A 25,161-nucleotide genomic window follows, 5' to 3' on the forward strand; every position below is an offset into this window, starting at 1 on the left:
GTGGTTTTTATTTTGTAATGGTGAAGGTGAGACTACCGAGTCCACATGGAAGCTGCTGCTCCCACACAAAAAGGAAGCCCTGGAAATATTAGCGCGAGAGCAGCATGACATGCGTGTAGCCAGGCCAAAAAGGATTTTTTTTTTCTACGAATGGTGAAACCACAGTGATAATGCCAATAATTTCACTTTATGTATTTTGCTGTTAGATAACTTGTTGGCCAACTGCAGTGCACAATAAACATCAATCATTAATCTTCCTGCTGTTTCAGATGTTGCATTGGTGACTGTATTGATTCATTCTGGAACAGGGTGGATGGTGTATAGTTCATTAAAAGAATGAAATGGAATACAATTAAATATGACTTACTGTTTTGAAGCAAACTGTATTCTTTTCAAGAAATGCATTCTATTAAATGATATATAATTAAATGGTTATTAATCTAGATCTTTAAAAAAAAACTGTTACTCCTCTAGCACATTTTTTTGAGGATTAGAACAAACGAGGTAACATCAAAACACATGCACTTATTTTACACTGTTGTTTTACGTATACATGTTACATGAGCCCAAGTTACTTGCATGTCTGCAAAGCATGTCATTTTAGTGTCATTATATAAATGAAACATTGACATGGATGCAATTATTACAGTATTTGTTGATTTTGCCTCACTTATATCAGCATATGATTTCCATGGTACTTGTAGGGGTATATAGGAGGATTTAGTTACTTGGTGTGCAGTACATCATGTGCTTTGTGCTATTATTATTGTTAGGGGTAATAAAACTAATGGTAATGATGGGTGATTTTAAAGACACGTATAAGTATTTTAGATGGATGAAGGCGTGTTACAGTTTATATTATTTGTGTAGCATGTTAGAGCCACCTGTGATAATAGAAATAAAGTTAATTAACATGCAGTATGGCAAAGAAAGGGCAGAAGGTGTTTCAAGCATCTCTGAAGTCTCAACTTATGCTTATAAACCAGGGGTGCTCAACTCCAGTCCTGAAGACCTCACAACAGGTCAGGTTTTAAGGCTATCCCAGCTTCAGCACAGGTGGCTCAATCAGTCCCTGCTTCAGCACAGGTGGCTCAATCAGTGGCTCAGTCTGTGACTGAGCCGCTTGTGCTGAAGCTGGGATATCCTTAAAGCCTGACCTGTTGGGGGGGTCTTGACGACTGGAGTTGAGCTCCCCTGTTATAAACAATTAAACAAAACACTTTCAACATTATTTTAAAATTATTACTTTTCTGATTTGTTTATTAATAATCAAGATGTAACCCAGAAAGCATATCGCTGCCTTTGTTTCACTTTGGTACTTACATTCGTGGTTCTGCACCTTCAAAATCAATAGGTCCGTGCTACCAGTAACTTTATCTGCATGAGAAACCTAAGGGATTCTGCATTTTTATTCCCCAAAATAAATGTAAGCAAAAACCAGTCAACAACAACAAAAAGAGCCAAGTTATAAACCATTCTACTTCTTAAAGATACTTTATTCCCTATATTTATTCAATACCCAGAAAGTGGGTGAAAAAAACGAAAATGAGACATCTTTCCATAAATTCCTGGAACTTACCATGTTTATTAGGTTCACAAACAAATAACCCACAGAAGGCATGGGAATAAGTCACACTACTTGGCTTTAAACAGTCGTTCTACTGCATACTGTATTATTGTATATTTTGTTATGATTGTGCTCTAGCAAATTGCCTACCTGAGATTGATAGCGACTAGCTTTCTCGTACGGTAATGGAACGAAGCAGAATACTATGAAATGTGCTAATCAGAAGTTTGTACAGACCCAATCATTTCACTTTGGGCGGGGGAAAAAAACAAAAAAAGAAATCTTATGTTACATTATTTACAAATCGAAACATATCATACATTGATTTAGTGGAATGTGTTAATAGTAAATACCATTGACAACATCATAATGATTAAAAACAAAGCTCAGTTCCACAGCTGTGTCGAAACAGATTCTAAGTACAGCATATATCAAGCTATTGTCATAATAGGAGAGCTACAAAGAATAAAAGCAGCTTTCTAATGCAAGGAAATGCATTGCCAGCTTTTGCGTAATGTTAGAATGTCTTTTTTTTTGCTGGTCACTACCCAGAATCCTCTCTTGCAGCTTAACCGCTGTATGATATGACAATGGGGTGAATAAAGCAGGTTTGGTAAACTGTGGAAGAAAAGATATGCAAACATACTCATGGGTATTATATCTTTGCATTACCCGTCCAATGACACAAGCTCCTTTGGTCCTGTACACACATAGTACTTTTTCTTATATGTATGGCTCCTTGTTACATTTTGGTTGAAAATAAGTGAACCAGATCTTCCCTTTACAGATTGGTCCACACGTAACTTCAAACGTTCCGTGTGTAAAGTTAGTATGTTCCATAACAGATATGTTTTTATACAGGAAATCTAAAAGTACTTAGGAAGAGCTTTTGCGGTTAGGTGCGTTTTGGCAACACCAATGGCTGGAATGTGAAAGGTCCAAATAAAGGCATATGTGGTAGGTCTATTGTAATTGGCTTTAGATTTCTGTAGCTGTGATCTCTTCAAACTGAATCTCTGCGCCATGAAAGTCAAATTCATCCAGTTCCCTAGCCTCCAGCTCTAGGGTGAGCTGTTTTATGTCCCTCTCCAGGTCCCGGTTTTGCCGGTACATCTGGATATAGTTGTGCTGTAACTGCTTTTGATATCGTATCACCTTCTCCTTTTCCTCCTGCCATATCCGATGCTCATCTTCAAAGTTTTCCATTTGCTCCTCGTTTCGGCGACGCTCGTAGATTAGCTCTTCCCGGAGACGATCTACCTGCTGCTTCAAGCCCTGCAGGGCATCCGCGTTCTGGCGTTGTGCTTTGGCCTCGTCGCTTTCATAGAGCAAGAAAGGATCCTCCTTTTCATGGCAATGGCACAGTCCGTGCTGTAGACCAGTTTCAGCGGCCTCCCGGAGGCTGGCTACCTCTTGATCCAACTTGCTGGCCTTTTCCCGCAGCAGCTCTGCCTCATTCTTCTTGCGCTGGAGTTCGTTCTCGCACACCTCTAGCTCCAGGGTCTTTGTGTGAGCCGTGTCCTGAAGCTCCTGCACTTGCTCCTCACTGACCTGAAGGTCAGATCGAGTCTCTCGAAGCTGGGACCGGAGAAGTAACAACTCATTTGATTTCTGTGAAAGCTCTGCCTGGGAGTCCTTCAGTTGTTGCTTCAATAATGATATCTCACCAGATTTCTGACAAACCTAGAAGAAGAAAATATCACATGTAACACAAATGCCTATGTCCCTGATCATCTTATCTTTCCCACTCACCCCCTAACCAGTGTTTGAGGTGTGTTAAAGCTGCAGACCAAGCAATATCCTACATGTGTTTTTTTTAAATAAATCAGGTCTGTACTAAGAAAATTCTTGTAGCATTTTTTTTTTTTTTAAACCTCTTTGAATTACATTTTTTATGTATTATAATGTGACAAGCATTTTTTGTTTCTATAGCAACTATTTACAAAGTCACAACCCCTTCCTCTTCTGAAACAGGCTATGCACATCCCTTTTTGCACCCTGCCCTCTCTCTACCGGTGAACCAATTGTATCTAGGGACTGACTGGTCACATGATCTTCCCCACAGAACATTGCATCTTTGGTCCTCTTCTGCTGCACAGCCATTTAGCCATTCTGACAGCCATTTAGTGAACCCCTGAGCCGAATCTTTGCCCATCGATTAACGAAGATCAGATCGATCAGAAACTTAACGAATTACTTATTGTGTGGATTGTATTGATGCACATATTAAAGGGAAAAAAATGTAATTGGACAGCTGTTTTTAAAAAGTGGCACTGTGCCTGACCAAAAAAAAAGCTATTTGCACCATACTTTAGAAACATGTATACAATAAAGGCAGTGAGTCTCCTCTATAAATCAAATCCATTTTGTCCCCCCAATAAAAAGTGGAAAATTAACGGGGAGATTAAATAAGCTGCAATAATTATTCAAGTCAATAACAGTTCACGTGAGATCGAGCTGTGATACTAGTTATTGGAGCGTAGTGAATCCTAGCTGCATTCCTAGTGTAATATAAAAGTAATGGTAATGTCTGTCTATAAATAAAAATGTAATTTTGTCAAGAAATTTCACCCGGAAGGTTTGCATATTTCAAATACATAAATTCTGCATCATAATTATCTGTTCAACAGATGATAATTTCTACATCAGAAATTTGTATTAGAAATATACTTCATTTCTCTCTCCCAGCATCTCATGCTCTTTCTTCTTAAAGGAAGTATAACTGAAAAAAACCTTACAATATCTATTCTTTTTCAGGGCTCAAATGGTTGAAAGTCATAGACAGCATTTCTGTACAGTAGTGCAACATGTTTGTTCTAACTACGGTGATCGCGGTCTCAAAGAATTAAACATTGTTTCAATTGAATATTAACCCTGAATGCAGCAAGAGAGCGCGGGTGCTCTTCAATTCAACCTCTTGCTGACATATTGTTGGAAGATTAATTGGCCAGCAGTGCTCCAGGCGTTTGGGTTCTACCTACTATAAGTAGAGTTGCCGGGTGTCCAGTATTGAACTGGACTGACCTGTATTTGGACACACTGTCCAGTTAAAAATGTGAGGTAATACTGGACATGTATGTGTTCGGTACTACCTCTCTGGACATAGTGACCTGGCCGGCTTGGGGGGGCTGGGTGATTTCCCCCAGCAGGGAGATACCAGGGCTGTTCCTAGGGGTCTGGGCAGCTTCCTCCACCCTGATTGGCTGTATTACCCAGCAGCAGCCAATCAGGAGGTGGTGTCAGGAGCCTGGGGCTGGGAACAAGGAGAGGAGGAAACAGCATTGAGCAGAGAGAGGTGAGAGGGGTGTGTGTGGGTGTATCATGCGCGTCGCACCTTTCACCATTGTGTCCAGTATTCTTGGATAAGCCAAAAGGAGGCCAAATAAATACCAATGTACTACAGATGTAGCAAGACTTAGTGTTTTTAGTCGTGGAACCGTGACACCGAAGGATTAACGATGCGGGGGGGTCCCACTCCAAAGCACAGACTCCCCGCAGCGCAATCGCTGCAGACACTGTTCTCAGCGCCGTGGGCAAACAAGCAAAAACGTCTGTGGTGCTGGGGACAGCGTTTGTCACGATGGCGCTGCGGGGAGTCCATGCTTCGGAGTGGGACCCCCCTGCATCATTAATCCTTCGGTGCCATGACTAAAAACAGTAAGCCTTGCTACATCTGTAACGCATTCCTAATGTAATGATGGGCACACACACACACACACAAAGGCGGTGACTGTTTTCACAAACCTCCCACTTGGTCTCCTCCAGCCGTGGCCCCAGCTCGGTCTGTTCTCTCTCAAACGAGGCGCACCTTTTCTCCAGCAGCTCCCTCTCCTGCAGCAGCTGTGAGAAGTCCTCCTGCAGTTTCTTCTTCTCCTGCTGCAGCTGAAAGATTTGCAGCTGGAGAACCTGCTGCAACCGCTGCGTCTTCTGGGAAGCCTGCTTCATCTTGAGGGCGCAGCTCTGACGCAGCTCCTCCATGTCCTGCTCGCAGCGTCTGTGCTTTTCCTCATACACCTATAGAGAAAAAGAACCCGTGAAGAGTCTGTCTTCTCCTGTGACTGATGTCACAGATGTAAGAACATGGAAGAAATATTCCAATGGCTGAATTTCCAATACAATTTATAATATGTCAATGTTAGCATTTTTTTTCCTGTTGCTTTATAATAAATGCAGGAAGGGACTTGTGCCCCAAAATTATCTGTACAGAACTTCATACACTCTCAGTAAAATAAATATTAACCATTACAGTGCCCCTATGATGTACCAGGTACGTCAGACACTTGTTTGTTTTTTTGGAGTCTAATCGGGTTGCCAGCTCCGATGGAGCTTCCTTCACTTCCGTTTCCGGCACTTGGGCATCATGTGATCGCTTAAAATAATCACTCCTGGAGCAAAGTGGATATAACATTTGAAGAAGTTCGTTTTGATGGGATAAACAAAAGGTGACTACTTGCCCACTGCTTAACCAATCACTAACAATTTCTATAATCTAATCTAAATGCATATGAACCCAGATCCAGTGGTCCGTTATCTTCAATGCTCACTAATGTAGTGTTACGTGCTGTTTTTGTCCAGAAAGGGCATTGGGCTAACAGCCATTAGTGCTCATGATATGGAAAATGTACTGTATGTTCCCCCTAACAATGCCTATCCCAGAGGTCCGTTAACGCAGGGATTTAAAGCAGCAAAACATGTAGTACTGCGCGATTTGTGTTCCTTTTTTTTAATTACTATTACAGGATTGAAAACCAGAGACAGAAAATGAAACACAGACAGAGCTCAGTGCACATCCAGTGAAACTTATACACGGTACAGTGCCTAAATATATATATATTATTCTTATAATTTTCTTGTTCAGCTGGTCTTAGCTGATTGGAGGGTGGCAACCTCCTACCTAATTGAAGCTCACCCCCTCCCACATTTAAATGGTTAAAAGCTCACTCCATAGCATCTCCCACTCAGGGGAACTTGCGTGCTTGCAGTATGGTTGTGACAAATCTAATACAGAGTCTTTTCCTGGTAATGTAGAGGTTAATAAAAGCTTCAATCAGACTTAGAACTATGCAACTAATTTTGACAGATATATTATAAATCATTCTTCCTGGTAATGCACAGGTTATTAAGAATTTATATTAGTGTTAGGGACCCTTGAGATGTGGTCTGCCGTGCAGTTGGCTCAAGGGCTTACAACAATTTGGCCAAAATGTTAAACTAAAAGACCAATTTATTTAATGATATCTATACATATATATTTAGGCATTGTACCGTGTATGAGTTTCACTGGATGTGCACTGAGCTCTGTCTGTGTTTCATGTTCTGACTCTGGTTTTAAATATATATATATTGCCATGCTCAGTAGCACTCCTCTGTGCCACTTATATGCTTATATATATGTTGTGGTTATTTTGGGGGTTCAATATGAGCTTGTAGGTGTCCTGTATGTATTACAGGATTGTAGCGGGGGATCTCCAGAGCTCAACTGTGTTAATTTGAGCTCCGGGGACGCCCTTCCGCCAGAGATATTAACCTCCGTTAGGGGTGCCGGTATATCCTTCAAGTTTAAATGTCCAAGCCATGCAAGCCAACAGGAAGCCGCAAGGGATTTTCCTTTAGCTGCTGCAACTCCTTCTCACGGCTTTCTATTGGCCCACATGACGCGGGACATCTAAGCCGCCATTTCCCTGGCTGCAGATACTGGCACCCCCTACGGAGGTATGTATTTCTGGAAGCAGGGGGTCCCCAGAGCTCAGATTCATTTAGTTCAGCTCCGGAGATGCCCTGCTTCAAACCTGTAATTTAAAAAACACACATGCACAGTGCTCCATGTTTTGCTGCTTTAACGAGGCATTAGTTAGGTCACACCTAAAGGTGGCGTCACTTCCATCCAGACCATGGAGAGGAGAGAGATGCCCTCCTTTAGGTAAGAGATACTTAAAACATGTCATGTAACACCAACGCTAGCCAGTGCTAATAACATGGCGTTAAGCCTATGTTGTTGAGATATACGACGGCCGTTGTTTTTGCATATAATTAGCTTTATGGATAGGCATTAACCTCAGGGAAAACAACGGCCTTTAATGATTTTGATAACGCCCCGTTATTAGCACCTGACGTCTGTGTATCTGGGCCTTGGAGAGCATGATTTTGTTTTGTTGTTTTATAGGTCTTCATAATACACTGCCAAGCATATATTAGCGATCTATAAATGTTTTATTCTGTTTACCAACCTGGCAAATAGCTGCTTCGTTTTCATCTAGATTTTCCTTTAGCTGCTGCAACTCCATCTCTCTGTCCCTTAATTTCTCTTCCAACTCTCTGATGAGAATCTCATCACTGATGATAGGGGACCGGTCACACGAGCCACTATCAGAGGATGGGTTCCCCCTTCCGCTTAAAGATCCTGTGCTTTTGCTGGAGGAAGAGCGTCCACTGTCAGAGTTTGTTGGACGCGTTCGCCCCCTGGATGCTCGGTCAGAAAACCCATTAATGTTACTATGACTATCCAAATTAATGTGACTCATGGAGATGCTGACTGGTTCTAGCTGCTGACTACAGCTGGTGCTGTAAGTCGGAAGACTGGACAATGAGTTGCGCCCAGAGTCTGACATGGTGCCAGAATGTGTGCTGTTCCTGCAGCTAAAAGAATTGTGCTTCTCCGTGTTCCCAAGAGAGTTCCCATTGAATAGAAGGTTTAAGCTGCCCTGGCTTTCTGAAAGACATGGGCCGATGCTGCGTTGGACAAGGTACTGGAGTTGCGAGGAGTTGCGTTTTTTCGGCACCACTGGTTTGAAAGCTGTGGGCTTTATCAAGGTCTTCTCTATGTTCTGAAAACAAATGTGAAAAAAATAAACCTGGTAAGGTTTAATATTTAGGGGGATCATGAAGAACGACATTATTCAAAAGGTTTCTACAGCAGCATTTCACTTTGTGTGTACACTAGCCAGGTAAAGTCAAAACACTGTACAGGTGGCAAGCTTCCTTTTCAGCATCTTTAAAGTTTATAGTCTATACAATATAACTCTGCCAATTACAAATCAGCTTTAAAAAAAATTAGAATACCTGAAGTGCCATAGAGACATTCAATGTATTGCAATTTATTATATGCATCAACGGCCTGTTTGTAATTAAATTAGCCATGAAGCACATTATATTCATTCTAAAAAACCAGCAACTTTGCAATTACCTGAAAAGTATGTCAAATTGTAACAAATATACCATATCCTGGATGGCAGAGAACCAGCAGAAAAAGACCTACCAACCAGCATTTACTATTTAGGGCAGGGGTTCAAAACTCCAGTACTCAAGACCCCCCCAACAGGTCAGGTTTCAGGATATCCCAGCTTCAGCACAGGTGACTTAACCAGTCCCTGCTTCAGCACAGGTGGCTCAATCAGTGGCGCAGTCTTCCACCGAGTCACTAATTGAGCCACCTGTCCTGACGCAGGGATATCCTTAAAACCTGACCTGTTGGTCGCACGTGAGGACTGGAGTTGAGAACCCTTGATATAGGGAAATATCAAGAAATGTTGCATTTCGATAAATGTAGTGTACAGTACATCGAGGCAAAACTTATCAACAAGCGGCTTAAAGTCCATGACTATTAAGCTTCAACTGTATCCCACCCTTTAAGAAGACCATAAACATCACTTGGTCACCTCAGAAATCTGAGGAATGCCAGGTTAAATATATATTTATCCTGATTAAAACTTGAGCCTTTTTCCTCCACCCTCTCCCAATTCCCCAACCACCCTCTCAGGGCAACGCATAACATCCGCCTTCAAAAGCACTCAGATCTGAGATGTTACTGGGCAAGGTGTCTTATCAGCTTAAGGAATTTCTAGATAGGGCTTAGGCGCCCTGGCTATGATGCAGTGGCTTTAACTTTCACATATGAAATGACAGAAATATCCATAATGTGCACAAATTCAGATTTTCCAGCCATCTCAAAACTAAAGTAGCAATCAAGCATATGAATAGCACTGTGGATAATCCTGGACACATGATACAGTACATAAAGCTTGGCCCCCTGCAGACGCACTTACCAGAACTCCCTCCTACTGTCTCTGTACGTTCTCCCTACCTACCAATTAGACTGTAAGCTCCTCGGAGCAGGGACTCCGCTTCCTTAATGTTACTTTTATGTCTGAAGCACTTATTCCCATGACCTGTTATTTATATTATCTGTTATTTATATGACATGTATTACTACTGTGAAGCGCTATGTACATTTATGGCGCTATATAAATAAAGACATACAATACAATACAATCACACATACCCATTTCTTTGCACAGAAATACTATTGCATGTGGCACTATGACAAAGCAGGGGTCAGAGATATAAAACAAATCATATCCTCACAAAAACATTGAGAAAGTAACCCATCTACACTCACGCATATTACTAACTGGAAAGAAGCAGCAAAACTGCTGGTAGTTTGGCCAGTGAGGGAGTGATGCCGACATGTTAATCCACACCTATTTTTCGGTGATCTTTATGTAGTTCACAAGCTAGTACCGGGGATCATATTGTCAGAGTGCAGTTTGCACCATTAATAAAACAATTCATGATTCAGTGAAATAAAAGATTTTGGCCCATCCTTTCGCAAGGTGTGTGCCGCTGAGCACATTAAACACAAGGGGAAAGCTGAGGTCTTATTTATCAGCAAGATGCAAGGTAGCACATTTGCAAGGTACTGAAGTTCAGCTGTGTGATGAAACAGCGGCTTACAGATTGACAGGCGCTCGCTGAAATCTTAAAGTAAGCTCTATTGTATACTAAAAGTAATTTGCCCGGTGTAATTACATTAAGCGGGTGGTACTTGCGAAAATGAACAAAGGCACATAATCACAATTATGCAGCAGACTGAAGAATATTTAAATATTAATTTTAAATGTGCATCTAAGGTTCTTCACATCAGTATTCTAATATGACTGGTATCATCTCTAAAGGTTATTTTTAAAGATTGTGCATGGATCTATTTATGCTGGTGTGAAGAAGCTGGAATATTTAAATACATAAACTACAGTATTAGACAACCAAAAAGTTATTAAAGGATAGTTAAGAAATGATATCATTCTAAACTGCAGAGCTCTACAGGAAATTACTGTCACTTCTGGTTCACATAAGAGAAGCCTCGTTTAAAGACCAAAGTTGCTTGGCATGTTTCCCTGCAATGCATCACAAAAACCTACAGTGTAAGCACTTGTTTAGGACTTAGGACCATATTCACCAAGTAGTGCTATTCCATAAACCTGCTTTTGGTGCCAGAAAGTGTCCTATCGAATAGCACCATTTAGCAATTACAGGCCTAAGAGTGCATACAATTCTGCAACATTCAGTGTTCAGTCACAAACAGCATTACAACAAAATATAGCATGGTTATGCTAAATCGAGACAGCAAGCACCTTCTGTTGTTGTACTAAAAAATAAAAAAGGACTAGGTAACAGACCAGTGCTACCTATCATTACTTGGAGGATGTGGAAACGAAGCTAAAAGCTAACTTTAATTGCTGTGGTGAGCCTTGCCATGTCTCCTCCATATTTCTCTGGGGATTTGTAATTATGAGATAAAAATAGAGTAGAGGGAAGGCAGAGACATAAAGCTCATTGCTTGCTTTTGGGGCCAGTATTCTATCCCAACATCAAGTAAGATTAAATGCTCCAGTCACAAGCATCACATTAAAGCGGAAAACGTGTGCTGCGGCATTTATAAAAACAAGGTCACTTCCTTAACTTCCAAGAGCTGCATTAAGGAATTCACTTGAAAGTGCAATCAAGCGACAGGCAATTTCAAAACGGTTCCCACTTCTCTGCAGTATACGGATGCAAAGTGGAACCCAGTATTATTTGTGTTGGGGTGGCTTGCAACCCCATTACATACTGTAACTTCACCATTTGCGGAAACATTCGCTTTACATAGCACTTTAAACCAACTTTGGAATTTGTTAAACATTTCTAACCCAAATACTACCTGTGTTTATGCTATCTGCATGAGGATGACCATGTATCCTTGTTTTAGTGGCCAGTTTATATAACTTGTTTTATCTCGCATGAATAGAAATCTTCCAATGAAACAGAACAATCTACCTTTTCTAATTTCCCAGAGACAGGGATGAGTTTTGGTGGAGGTCCCCTTATATTCCCATTGAGGGACCTCTCTTCCCGAACATCTTCCACATCACTAGAGGGGCTGTTGGGCGCTCGGGCTTCAAGCCATTCCTCTCTAAAGTCCTCATTGACATAGGCATAGTTCCCATTACTTCCAGAGGTAGTAGCACAGGGTTTCTTTGTAGGAAGCCCATTAAATAGAGGATCCTGTGAGCTATACGTATTTTTTAATAGTCCCTCCTGCTGTTTAAAAAAGTTTGTCATGTTGGCAGGTTTGCGGCACTTGTTGCTAAATTCAGAAGCCTTGCACTGCTTGTCATGGTATGGTCTTCCAGAGATGAGGCTACTGACACTTCCCATAGTGATTTCAGTGATGGGTGACCTTGCACTAGAATGCCCAATGCCAATGTTGACCTCTGAATTCTGATCAATGGATAATGGAAGAGCCTGTACTGCAGCCATGGTGTGGATGGTTTGAATATGTAGGTCTACATAAGCACCCTAGGAAGAAAAGAAAAAAACAGAAGAGAAAGACAACATAAGTTTAATTTCTTACAACGTTTGTTTCTCATCCAAAGTATTAACGTTCTTGAGTGGGGGAGTCTCCTACAGATAACCATTCAAGCTAGTTAGTATCACTTGGCTGGAGACAGTTTGTCTCATCACGAATTCCTTTGGCTCAGGGTGTATTTTTACTTTACAGAACACTGATCAAAATGTGGTGTGATTCAGTGTAGCAGAGATAAAGACACTCTCATTCCTGGGAAGGAATTTTATACAAAAGCAAACAGTCTTGGGGAAGTGCAAGTATATTGTAGGTGATGCATTGCTTCCTTTCCAAAGCTTACTTGGTAGCAACCCACACGGCATGGAACATCTTATCTTGAAGCAAATAAGGGTAACATATTATATTAAACATTATTTTTTTTAACAAAAATCCTGTAATGCAGATACAAAACAAATGATTCAAATGTGACATATTACATGACATATCACATAGCCTGTACAGTTGCATTGTGATAAAGGAAGAACAAGTCAATACTGTAAAAGGTTTTAAAGTATCCTGTATCTTTCTTTAGAATATGCCTTAAGGCTCAGACCCATAAAATCAACATATTTAAGTGCTGCCGTCATATGAAAATAGTCTGTTTTTAAACTCTTTCTTTACTCTCTTTAATGATCGTTTCATATTTCACATATATTTAATAGATTTTCATTGGGGTTTATTTTTTTAACCTGAGAGTGTAACTGCATGAGAATGACCAATATGTGTCATTTTTATTAGGGGTTAGTTACAGGCTCATCATTACCCCTTAAAAGAATGCAGCAGCAATTCCAAAATATCAGTGATCAGTGCTAAGTTCCAAAAACATTTTAAAAAATTTTTTTTAAACAAACTTTGCGGATTCGCAACATTTTTGAAGTGAAACTTCCTTAGTGGCACCTCATTTGTGATGGGGCAAAAAAGAATTGTGGAGACAGAAATGAAACGGATGTGACGTCAGTGCTGGCAGTTGAGGCCGGGCTGTGTTCTGGCTCAGCCCGACCCCAACACTGACATCACACCCGCTCCACAAATCAGATGCGGCGCCGCTCCTAATCACCCCCCACACCCCCCCCCCGAGCCCCCCCCCCCCCCCCGTGCCCCACACCCCACACCCCCCCCCCCGAGCCCCCCCCCCCCCCCGTGCCCCACACCCCCCCCCCCCCCCCCCGAGCCCCACACCCCCCACAAATCGTGACATATGCGGCGGCGATAGCCGCCGCTCCTAACGGCCGCTGCCATGCCGCGCAGCCTCTCTCCTCCCTACCTCCGCTTTCCTGCGTCCCGCTGACTGAGCGCCGCCGCGGTGTGAGGGGGGGTGTGAGGAGAGACTCAGGCAGAGCCGCCGCGGGTCCCCAGCTCTGCCTGTCTGTAAGGGGGTGTGAGGGGAGGAGGAGAGTCTCACGCAGAGCCGCCGCGGGTCCGCAGCTCTGCCTGTCTATGAGGGGGGGGGTGAGGGGGGGGGGTGTGAGGGGGGGGGTGTGAGGGGAGGAGGAGAGACTCAGGCAGAGCCGCCGCGGGTCCGCAGCTCTGCCTGTCTGTGAGGGGGGGGGGGTGAGGGGGGGGGGTGAGGGGGGGGGGTGTGAGGGGGGGGGTGTGAGGGGAGGAGGAGAGACTCAGGCAGAGCCGCCGCGGGTCCGCAGCTCTGCCTGTCTGTGAGGGGGGGGGGGTGTGAGGGGGGGGGGGTGTGAGGGGGGGGGTGTGAGGGGAGGAGGAGAGACTCAGGCAGAGCCGCCGCGGGTCCGCAGCTCTGCCTGTCTGTGAGGGGAGTAGGAGACTCAGGCAGAGCCGCCGCGGGTCCGCAGCTCTGCCTGTCTGTAAGGGGGTGTGAGGGGAGGAGGAGAGTCTCACGCAGAGCCGCCGCGGGTCCGCAGCTCTGCCTGTCTGTGAGGGGGGGGGGTGAGGGGGGGGGGTGAGGGGGGGGGGGTGTGAGGGGGGGGGTGTGAGGGGAGGAGGAGAGACTCAGGCAGAGCCGCCGCGGGTCCGCAGCTCTGCCTGTCTGTGAGGGGGGGGGGGTGTGAGGGGGGGGGGGTGAGGGGGGGGGTGAAGGGGGGGGGGGTGTGAGGGGAGGAGGAGAGACTCAGGCAGAGCCGCCGCGGGTCCGCAGCTCTGCCTGTCTGTGAGGGGGGGGGGGGTGCGAGGAGAGACTCAGGCAGAACCGCCGCGGGTTCGCAGCTCTGCCTGTCTGTGAGGGGGGGGGGGTGTGAGGAGAGACTCAGGCAGAACCGCCGCGGGTCCGCAGCTCTGCCTGTCTGTGAGGGGGGGGGGAGGAGAGTCTCAGGCAGAGCCGCCGCGGGTCCGCAGCTCTGCCTGTCTGTGAGGGGGGGGGGGGGGGAGGAGAGTCTCAGGCAGAGCCGCCGCGGGTCCGCAGCTCTGCCTGTCTGTGAGGGGGGGGGGGGGGGGGAGGAGAGTCTCAGGCAGAGCCGCCGCGGGTCCGCAGCTCTGCCTATCTGTGAGGGGGGGGGGGGTGTGAGGGGAGGAGGAGAGTCTCAGGCAGAGCCGCCGCGGGTCCGCAGCTCTGCCTGTCTGTGAGGGGGTGTGAGGGGAGGAGGAGAGTCTCAGGCAGAGCCGCCGCGGGTCCGCAGCTCTGCCTGCCTGTGAGGGGGGGGGGAGTCAGGAGAGAGGGGGCAGGACACAGAAAGAGACACACACATACAGTGACAGAAACACACACATACATATATATACACACACACACACACACACACACACACACACACACTGACTGACACACATACACACACACTGACACATACACACACACTGACTGACACACACACACACACACACACACACACACTGACTGACACATACACACACTGACTGTGAATAGGTTAGGGGGATGTGTGAGGTGCAGGGGGGCTGCGCATACGTCACACGGTCACACGCACGCGGTCACACACACACGCACACGCACACGGTCACGCACAGTCACACGCACACACACACAGTCACAGTCACAGGCACACAGTCAGTCGCACACACACACAGTCAGTCGCGCACACAGTCAGTCGCGCACACAGTCAGTCGCGCGCACACGCACTGTCACGTGCACCGTGCACTGTCACGCGCACACGCACGCGCACAGTCACACAGTTACACGCACAGTCACACAGTCACACGCACAGTCACACAGTCACACGCACAGTCACACGCACAGTCACACAGTCACGCACACACACACACGAGGAATTCACGCTTAGTGCAAATACAAGGGATGTGTACGCATGTTCTAAGTCAAATTTATTTGCGTTTTGTCAATGAAATTGTATTTTGATTTTTAATTAAAACATCACCAATACAAATACAATTTCTGTGACAAAAGTCAAAGAAGTTTCACTTACTATGCGCGTGCACAGCACACACAGCTTTTTTTGTGCAGTATCAGCATGTCTTAAAAAAAGAAAACCAGTGGTGGATTACACCGTGATGTGCGTGACCGGGGTGAAAAGGGTAATGAATGATCATCAAAATAGGTTTGGGGGACATTAGGTGGGTCTGGGGGTTTAGCCAAATTCTCTGAAGGAGAAGATATACATTTTCAATATACATTTTTAATAATGGGGGCTCAATAGCAAGCTGTGACATCACAAGATGGCATCATGGCTTTCTATCGGTGAAAAGCACTGGAGAGAGGCTGGACACAAGAAAAAAACGTTTAATCATCTGTAGAAAACAGCCATAAAACTGACATTTCGATCCGTACATTAGGCCTTCATCAGGGACCTATTGATGACTAGTGGTCATGTTTGTATTTTCTTTTAGACTACAAAACATTAAAGCTGTAAAAGGGTTAATGCCCACTTTAAGTAATGTGTTTAAATATGGGTAAATATGTAGCAGTTTTCCTGTCATCAGTCATTGTTTCTGTTGAGCAGCATACATTTTTTAGAAGCACAAACATGCCTCAACTAATCAAGGTCACAAGCGAAACATGTATTATCTAACCAAGGTCACAAGCGAAACATGCATTATCTAACCTAGGTCACAAGCGAAACATGTATTATCTAACCAAGGTCACAAGCGAAACATGCATTATCTAACCTAGGTCACAAGCGAAACATGCATTATCTAACCAAGGACACAAGCGAACCATGCATTATCTAACCAAGGTCACAAGCGAAACATGCATTATCTAACCAAGGTCACAAGCGAAACATACATTATCTAACCAAGGTCACAAGCGAAACATGCATTATCTAACCACGGTCACAAGCGAAACATGCATTATCTAACCAAGGTCACAAGCGAACCATGCATTATCTAACCAAGGTCACAAGCGAAACATGCATTATCTAACCAAGGTCACAAGCGAAACATACATTATCTAACCACGGTCACAAGCGAAACATGCATTATCTAACCAAGGTCACAAGCGAACTATACAGTATCTAACTAAGGTTACAAGCGAACCATACATTATCTAACCAAGGTCACAAGCGAACCATACATTATCTAACCAAGGTCACAAGCAAAACATGCATTATCTAACTAAGGTCACAAGCGAACCATGCATTATCTAACCAAGGTCACAAGCAAAACATACATTATCTAACCAAGGTCACAAGCGAACCATGCATTATCTAACCAAGGTCACAAGCAAAACATACATTATCTAACCAAGGTCACAAGTGAACCATGCATTATCTAACCAAGGTCACAAGCGAACCATGCATTATCTAACCAAGGTCACAAGAGAACTATACATTATCTAATCAAGGACACAAGCGAACCATGCATTATCTAACCAAGGTCACAAACGAAACTTGCAGAAATCCTTCTGGCTGTGTTTACTTTTTTAATGAAAGATACAGCGATCAATTATTATATGATAGGCACTTAGCAATGTCTGTATGCTTAGAAAATGTTTCATAAATCTATATCCATTGTTGTTTGGATTTAGGGTTTCCTCTCGAGTCTGGGACAGACTACAGAAATCCATCAACGAGGTATGAATCATTAGACACTTTATTCAGCACTTTGCTTTCTACAACGAAAATATGATTAGTTAATCAACTGCCCAAACCTACATCATATCTTCAAAAATGATTTAAAAAGATGTTTCTTATGCTTTCTGTTTCCATAGTACATATACAAACTTTTCAAAGTTTATACAAATGAACGTTGAACCCCTGTTAAAAGCTGGAAACTGGTGTAGTGTGCAAACACCCTCCCGAAATCCGTGTGGTTTTACTTTTGGGGATGTGAACACATCAGGCCGAATTCTGGGTTTCTGAATTTGCAGTATGTTAAAGCTGCAGTCCAAGCTGTCGGTTTTTTTTTTTCATTCAATATGTGCATCAACACAATCTACACACTGACAAGTGATTAGCTAAGTTGCTGTTCGATCCGTTCTCCTGTAATCGATTGCTGAAATTCGGCTCGGGGTTCTCTAAATGCATCTTAGGTAATCTTCTGCTACACTGACCGCCAAAGTTCTGTGAGGAAGATCACGTGACCAGGCAGGCACTAGATTAAATTGGTTCACTGCTAGAGAGAGGGCAAGGCTCAAAAAGGTGGTGCCGTTTCAGAAGGGGAAGGGGGTGGACTTTGTACATGGTTGCTATAGGAACAAAAATGCCTGTTACATTAGAATACATTATAAAGGTCTTCAATTTTTCTTTTTTTTTTTAATGCTACAAGTATTTTCTCATAGTACAGAACTGATATACAGCTCAACCCCGTTATCACGCGATCCGTTACAACACGAATCCGCTTATAACGCAATGCAAGCGTGGCTTCCAATTTTCGTATTTATGAATACTTTACAACACGATTATTGGCATCTTAAATACTTTATTGTACAATGCATACACATTATTTCTAAAGCGATCCACTTATAGTACGATGTGATTCTCTGGACCACAAGCACAGCGTTATAAGGGGGTTGAGCTGTATAAAAAAAATACACACATGTAGGATATTGCTTGAACTGCAGCTTTAAACAGAAGTGTTACGCATGTATATGCTTCTAGTGGGTGTCATGGTGAAACGGCTTCTTATTTCTGCATCGTTACTGCAAGTTTAGAATCACTGATGCTTCCTTTATCCATGTTTGACAGGAGGTCCTAAGTAGCCAGTAACACAGGACAGTACAGGCAGTCCTCGGTTATCCAACGGAACCCGTTCTGGAAGTAGCGTTGGATAGTGAAACCATTGTAAAGTAAATCCCATGTTAATCAGTGCCGGTGAGCGCTGGATAACGCATTCAGGCGTCGAAAAACGGCCCTTAGGGTTCTATTGTAAAGTGTTGGATATGCCATTCGTGGTAAAAGTGAAACATTGGACAGTGAGGACTACCTGCATTGTATGGGAAATACAAACATAGAGTGATCAGTGGCAGATAAGTAGAATTGGTCTGCATGTATTGTATGTCTTTATTTATATAGCGCCATTAATGTACACAGCGCTTCACAGTAGTAATACACGTGACAATCATATAAATAACAGGTCATGGGAATAAGTGCTTCAGACAGAAAAGTAACATTTAGGAAGAGGAGTCCCTGCTCCGGGTAGCTTACAATCTAATGTATAATAGAAAGATGATTTCTGCAATTAATTTGAAAAACATTAGAACATAATTTATATACTATATAAAAACAAACATTTACTATGGTACCAAGCACAGCTTAGAACAATTTTTTTTTTTTTAACCAGGGTACCTAGGTACACTTGCGTTCCCCGGGCATCCCTAAAGGGTTCCCTGCAATTTTCTGGTCATTTGAAAATTGTATCAAATACAGAAGAATCTACAAAGCATCGGAGCACAGATACGCTTTTAGAGATGGTTGGGGGTTCCTCAGAATTTCAGTTTGGGTTCCTTAACCAAAAACATTTTGGAAACCACTGGCTTAGTACCTCCTAGGACAAAAGTGAACAGCGGCATATTTAATCAATTAAATGTAACAGATTAACACTTTTGAAAAGCAATGAAGAAGAACTACACTGTAGGACAAATTAGTCATTTCTAACTTTTAATATCATGTAAAAAAAAAAAAGCTTTGTTGGGTATTTATATTCTTTATCTAATGTCTCTTGCTGATACTACTGTTTGGCAGCCCTTTTAATCTACAAGAAAAAAGTGTTGTTTTGATTTTATTCTTCGTTTAATAATTATGATGCCAACGTTAGTCAATGCCGATAAATAGTTAATATACAAGAATTTAGCGGACCCCAAAGGGAAAAAAAATGACATTTTACTGGATATAAATAAATAAAATTGCTACTTTAACTGAATCTTTCTAAGAAAACCGATTACAATGATGCGTTTAACTAAAGCCCATACTCAGTGGCTAAACAAGTGTTTTTCAATCTTTTTATAGTTAAGGAACCCTATGATTATATTGTGAAATTCTGCGGAACCCCAGCTCTCTCTAATAGCGCGTCTGAGATGAGATGCATTGTAAGGAACCCCAACTCTCTCTAATAGCGCGTCTGAGATCAGATGCATTGTAAGGAACCCCAACCCTCTCTAATAGCGCGTCTGAGATCCGATGCATTGTAAGGAACCCCAACCCTCTCTAATAGCGTGTCCGAGATCAGATGCATTGTAAGGAGCCCCAACCCTCTCTAATAGCGCGTCTGAGATCAGATGCATTGTAAGGAGCCCCAACCCTCTCTAATAGCGCGTCCGAGATCAGATGCATTGTAAGGAACCCCAACCCTCTCTAATAGCGCGTCCGAGATCAGATGCATTGTAAACTCTTCTGTATTTGGTACAACTTTCAAATGACCTGAACATTGCAGGGAGCCCTTTAGGGATGCCCGGGGAAACCCTTTTGGAAAAACAATGGACTACGTTGTGCCTTTAATAACATTTCCAGGGCAGAAATAAATACAATAGAAATCTAGCCATAAACAAAGTGAATTTGTATTATGCCCTGTGATACCATCACTGTCCTCCGGATGCTGGTATAGGGCAGCTATGGGACTTTCCAACGCACAGAGAGTTAATCTCCATAGAGAACCCAGCAGCAGCTGCTGCCTAATTGAGCAGACTGAACAAGGAAGGGTTTTTAAAAGACAGACTGAAAGCTGCCATTGAAAGAGAGACACTTTTCCCCAGAGAAAGGGGGAGATAGAAAGTGCTCCCCAGCAAAAGAAGTGGCTGGCACAGTTCCTTAGACCCGTTGGACAGTGGTTGCAGAGTCTGCTGAGACTGCCTGGGATGTTAATCCCAGAAAGAAGGACGCGTGACCGTGCTGAAGCGGGGACGTCTGCTCCAAAACCTGGACTAACAGGTAAGCGAAACCCTTTATTGCTGCGTACAGAGACTGTGTATATTAAACATAATATTACCTGTTTTGGGGTGGGTACCAGCTTAGCTGGCCATCCAGGTAGTAAGGGCTAAAGCTACAGTGTAGTTAGTTTTCCCTAAAGGGAATAGGTGTCATTTTTATGTTATGTTTTGACTTAAAGGGACAGTGTGCCTGTTGGTGTATGATTTATCCCTGTAAATAAACCCCAAATAGAGAAATACTTTAGTTTCCTGCCTTAATCTGGGACTAAAAGATGCTACAACGTGTGGACATCACAGTCCTTAGACACAATGTTTATTATTGCACAATTTGATTTGGTGTAACATGAGAAATAAATACACAGCCATGTACTATACACTATAGCAGGGGAGCGCAAACTTTTGCTGCTGCGCCCCCCTGTCTTCCTTGCCCTGGCTCTCGTGCTCACCCACCACCCCCACACCTTGTATCCGCGTCAAATAACACTGCGGGGTCATGTGACGTCACGTGACCTGCAGTCTCATTTGATATGTGTGACATTACGTCATATGGCCCGTGGCGTCATTTGATGCCGCATTGCCATGGCGTCTTGTCATACCGCCGGCTGAATCCAGGTAAGTGGAGTTTGCAAAGGCGTCACGCGATCCCCCGGCATTTACTTTAAATGCCTTGAGGAAGAGCGCAGGGCCTCTGCAACCGCCTGCGCTCCCCCAGAAAAATCTCCTGCCCCACAGTTTGCGCACCCCTGCACTATAGCATAGTTTCAACTGGATCGCATTTACAAACGTTATAAGGCCGAGTCCATGGTGCCTCAGCCCGTGCGGAGGCGCGCTGAGGCTGAGGGAAAGCGGGTGCTTTCCCTGGCCTTGGTTAGCGCGCCGTCCGGGGGCGTGTCGGGGGGCGGGCCAGTGATGTCACGGAGCTGGCTCGCCCTCATTGGGCGAACCGCTCACGTGACCGGCCCTGCGCTCTGGCGAGCGCGAAAATGTAAAACTTCCATAAGACTTATGCTTCCGCACGCTTGCGGAAGCGTAAGCGAGCCCCTGCTAAAGCCGCTCTCATTGCGGCTGCAGGGCCCCACTGCCGAGCAGCAGCACGCCTCAGCACGGGTCAGCCATGCCCGAGGCCTAAGTCTCCAAAACCTATGGGGTTTCAACAGATGTCAGCACGATCGTGTGGTGTAATGAAGTGGTTAAAAAACAAGTAATTTCAGCTGTACTCGCAGACTGTTCACAGACAGATTGTGACTCATGGAAACTGAAGTTCTGCCGACTTTTCTTGGATTCTAATTACAGAGCAACTTCAATTGGACCACGGAGCAGAAGACAAAAACAATATAAAAGACTTGACTTTGTACTACTTTCCACTGGTTGTAAAACTGGAATAAATCAGGCTGACAAACAGCAGAATTACAAAGGTTGTAATGTGGTATTTAAATCAAACGGTATCACATCTCCAGTACGACTCTCTTACCTCTCGTATAGCCTCCTGAATAAACATTCTTCCCCTGTCCAATTTCTACATCTGATTTCTCTCATGATCCTCCCCCCCTACACGTTCGCCTTCTACTCTTTCAGGTCCCCACAGCTTTCTTTGTTGTCCTGACCTTAGTTTTGCTTTGAATAGAGATTCCTTTTCTGTCTGTCTGTTTGTTGACTCTCTCTGCATGTTGCCAGGAGTTTGAGTCAGCATAGCGTGACTAACTCACATTTATGGAAACACTGGGCACCAATGCTTGCCTTGCACTAATACAAACCTTTTCTGCCATTGATAGTCAGCTAGGAAACAGCACTGCCTGATTAACAAAGTACAGCAGCGACAGAATGCACCTGCTCTGCACGGTAACGCAGGGGGGTGCAAACTGGGGGGCGTGATATTTTCTGGAGGGGGAGGGGGCGACAATTACAGAGGCCCCGCGGTCTTCCCCAAAGCTTTTAAATTAAATGCTGGGGGAGGGGAGCGCGCAAGGTCTATGACAGTCACCTGTGCTGAAGCAGGGATATTTCTAATACCTGGCCTGTTGGTGACCCGTGAGGACTGGAGTTGGCCACCGCTGGTATATGGCATCGGATAGAATGCCTTCACAGTGCTACAAATGTGGGTTTAAAATAAAGATTAAAGTCGGTGACTGAGCTCAGCCAGAGTTCGTACACACACACACACACACACACACACACACACACACACACACACACACACACACACACACACACACACACACACTTTGGCTGCAAATGCGTTAACACCCAGCTTCTTACATATCATAGATAGTACAATACAATGATTCAGGTATGTGGGGCTGCACTTACCAATGATATTTTGTTAGGAAAAAAAGCCCTCAAAGCAATGGGCAATGGTTTGATGGAAATTATAAGCTGTAGCAGAGTGTAATGTCTCGGAAATGGGACAGCCCTGTTCTATATTAAGTGCCAGGTGGCAGTGACTTTGGGCAAGTCATATTCTCTCCCTGTGAACAGTCAATGCAATTATATAAATGTTTATTATGATATAATTTATATGTGTTGCTCACACAACAATAGGTAGATCGGGCAGAGAGAAGAGTCCGGTACAGAAGCAGCGGCGGCTCAGTAAGTAAAGACGTGGACTCTGTCAACACTAAGTTTAAAATCAGAGGAACCGGGTCCAATTCCCGGTGTCCGTTTCTTGTGACCTTCGGCATGTTACTTTATCTCCCTGTGCCTCCAAAATCATACATTGTAAACTCTACTGGGCAGGGACTGTGTCATAAAAAATTTCTACCGCGCACTATATTGTGAAGCGGTGAGTCCCATTGGCAGAAAAGTGCTGTAAGAAATAAAGTTATTACTATGAGAAGAAATACAATTAATTGAGTCATAACGGTTGGTATGGAGCGTGAAATAATTGGCTGCTGTCAGGATTTTCACTAGGTTTCTGTCCAGAAACACTATATTTATTTTATTTTTTCACAAAAGGAAGCAGATCTTGATCTCCTAACAGGTCTTGTTGTAGCCCAGTCAAAGATTGAGCTACCTGTGCTGAAGCTGGGATATCCTGAAAACCTGACCTGTTTGTGGGCTTGACGACTGGAGTTGAGCACCCCAGCCTTATCAAGGCTGTTGAGAAATGACTAAAATAATATATTCTTCTACAACCCACCACAAAGAATCACATAACTCATTCTAAATACCTGCATCTCTATCTCTCTGCTATAACCAGATTACTTTTGGCACACACTAATTCCGGATGACATTGAAAAGAAGGGATCAAGCAGAAACCGAAATCAAGTGATCCAGAATAATGCCGGCCTGGGAAGGGTTTCTCGCTATCATGCTACGCTCCCACATCCTGTATTCTCCTTAGTTGGATCCGTTTTCAGAAAAGATAGCTTTTCTCAGTTAGTTTGCTCAAAAGACTAATTTAAAAAAAGCACGAGTAGAAGCAGCTTATTTTTCCTATTCCCAGCCTCTCGGTATGCGTTTAAAGCTGAAGACCAAGCAATATCCTACATGTGGTTTTTTTCCCTATAAATTCATTCTATACTATGAGAAAATACATCTAGCATTTATTTTAAACAACGCCAAATTACTTTTTTAATGTATTATAATGTAACAAGACATTTTGTTTCTATAGCAACCATTTACAAAGTCACAGATACTGAGTCAACACTCATTTAGTGAACCCCCGAGTCGAATCTTCGCCAATCAATCACAGGAGAACGGATCGATCGGCAACTTAGCTAATTACTTATCCCCGTTTGAATTGTATTGATGCTCATATTAAAGGGGAAAAAATAAAAAAAATGTCAACTTGAACTGCTGCTTTAACCAGTGGAAAACTTTAGCCAACACATTTATTTCAATGGTTTCGTTTTCAGTATTCCAGTATTTGGTGAGACTTTCCAAATCAATGAAGTAACCAATTTAACAAGTTGTTCAGGGTACAACGACAACCCCATCACTACAATGTACCACGCACAAATGTATCCACGTGAGCACAAGTTTGCCAAGTATAGCACACTTGCACTAAAATGTTCTGGAAATGCTGATGTTACAATGTTATGTGGGACACAATGCCGGCAGAAGCACATGGTAATGTAGAGATTAGTCTCTTGGAGACTAAGCTCACATCTAAATACAGAGCACTCATCCACTACTAATGACCCCGAGACTCCTCGAACCTCCCTTCTGGGACTCCGTTTTCAATCACACACTTATTTTAGGAACCCGAGAAAAAATGCAATATTTACATGGGTGACTGTTAATCCAAACAGGCAGTGGTGAGTTGAGTATGTCCCACTCTGCTGAGGATTAAACTGGGATAATAACGGGCATTATTGTACAGAAACTCCTATTCAAGTAAATGGGAGATTCCTTATGATAGTGCCCTGATAGGCAGTATTGAAGTTTAATGAATAACCCCTCAATCTCTCCTTCTCCTAACTGCAGTACTACACATGGACAGTAGTAACACTGTTCATCTAGAGATAGTTTATCACTCTACAGGATAACCTTTTACTGGGGTAATCTGAGGATGCACAGACCGTCCCATTTGTTTCAAATTTAGGGTGTGTGACTTAAAAATCTGGCCTGGCGGATGCTGTATTGGAGCAACCTCCATACTTCCAAGAAGAGACTTTGGCATTGAGGTTATCTCCCAATCTGATATAATAACGTGAGCCTGGCTATGTTTAGATTAAGTGAAGCCAGATATCCATACACCTC

The 25,161-nt window shown here is 43.6% G+C and overlaps 1 protein-coding gene across 7 annotated transcripts in view; it reads right to left on the bottom strand.

Moving 5' to 3' along the window:
* Positions 1-1,555: 1,555 nt before the first annotated feature.
* LZTS2 (leucine zipper tumor suppressor 2) overlaps positions 1,556-25,161 on the bottom strand; it is a 123,094-nt gene continuing 99,488 nt past the window's right edge. For 6 of the 7 annotated variants that reach the window (XM_075612458.1, XM_075612459.1, XM_075612462.1 and 3 more), the window contains 4 exons: positions 11,657-12,178; positions 7,795-8,391; positions 5,312-5,581; positions 1,556-3,250 (listed from right to left, as the gene is read on the bottom strand). In XM_075612458.1, the coding sequence (XP_075468573.1) occupies positions 2,546-3,250; positions 5,312-5,581; positions 7,795-8,391; positions 11,657-12,139 (2,055 nt within the window). In that variant the 5' untranslated portion in view covers positions 12,140-12,178 and the 3' untranslated portion in view covers positions 1,556-2,545. Of the gene's footprint in view, positions 3,251-5,311; positions 5,582-7,794; positions 8,392-11,656; positions 12,179-21,931; positions 21,974-25,161 lie in introns of those variants that run through there. The other variant, XM_075612457.1, reaches the window with a different exon arrangement.

The sequence above is a fragment of the Ascaphus truei genome, chromosome 8 (assembly GCF_040206685.1).
Source record: "Ascaphus truei isolate aAscTru1 chromosome 8, aAscTru1.hap1, whole genome shotgun sequence".
Taxonomy (NCBI): domain Eukaryota; kingdom Metazoa; phylum Chordata; class Amphibia; order Anura; family Ascaphidae; genus Ascaphus; species Ascaphus truei.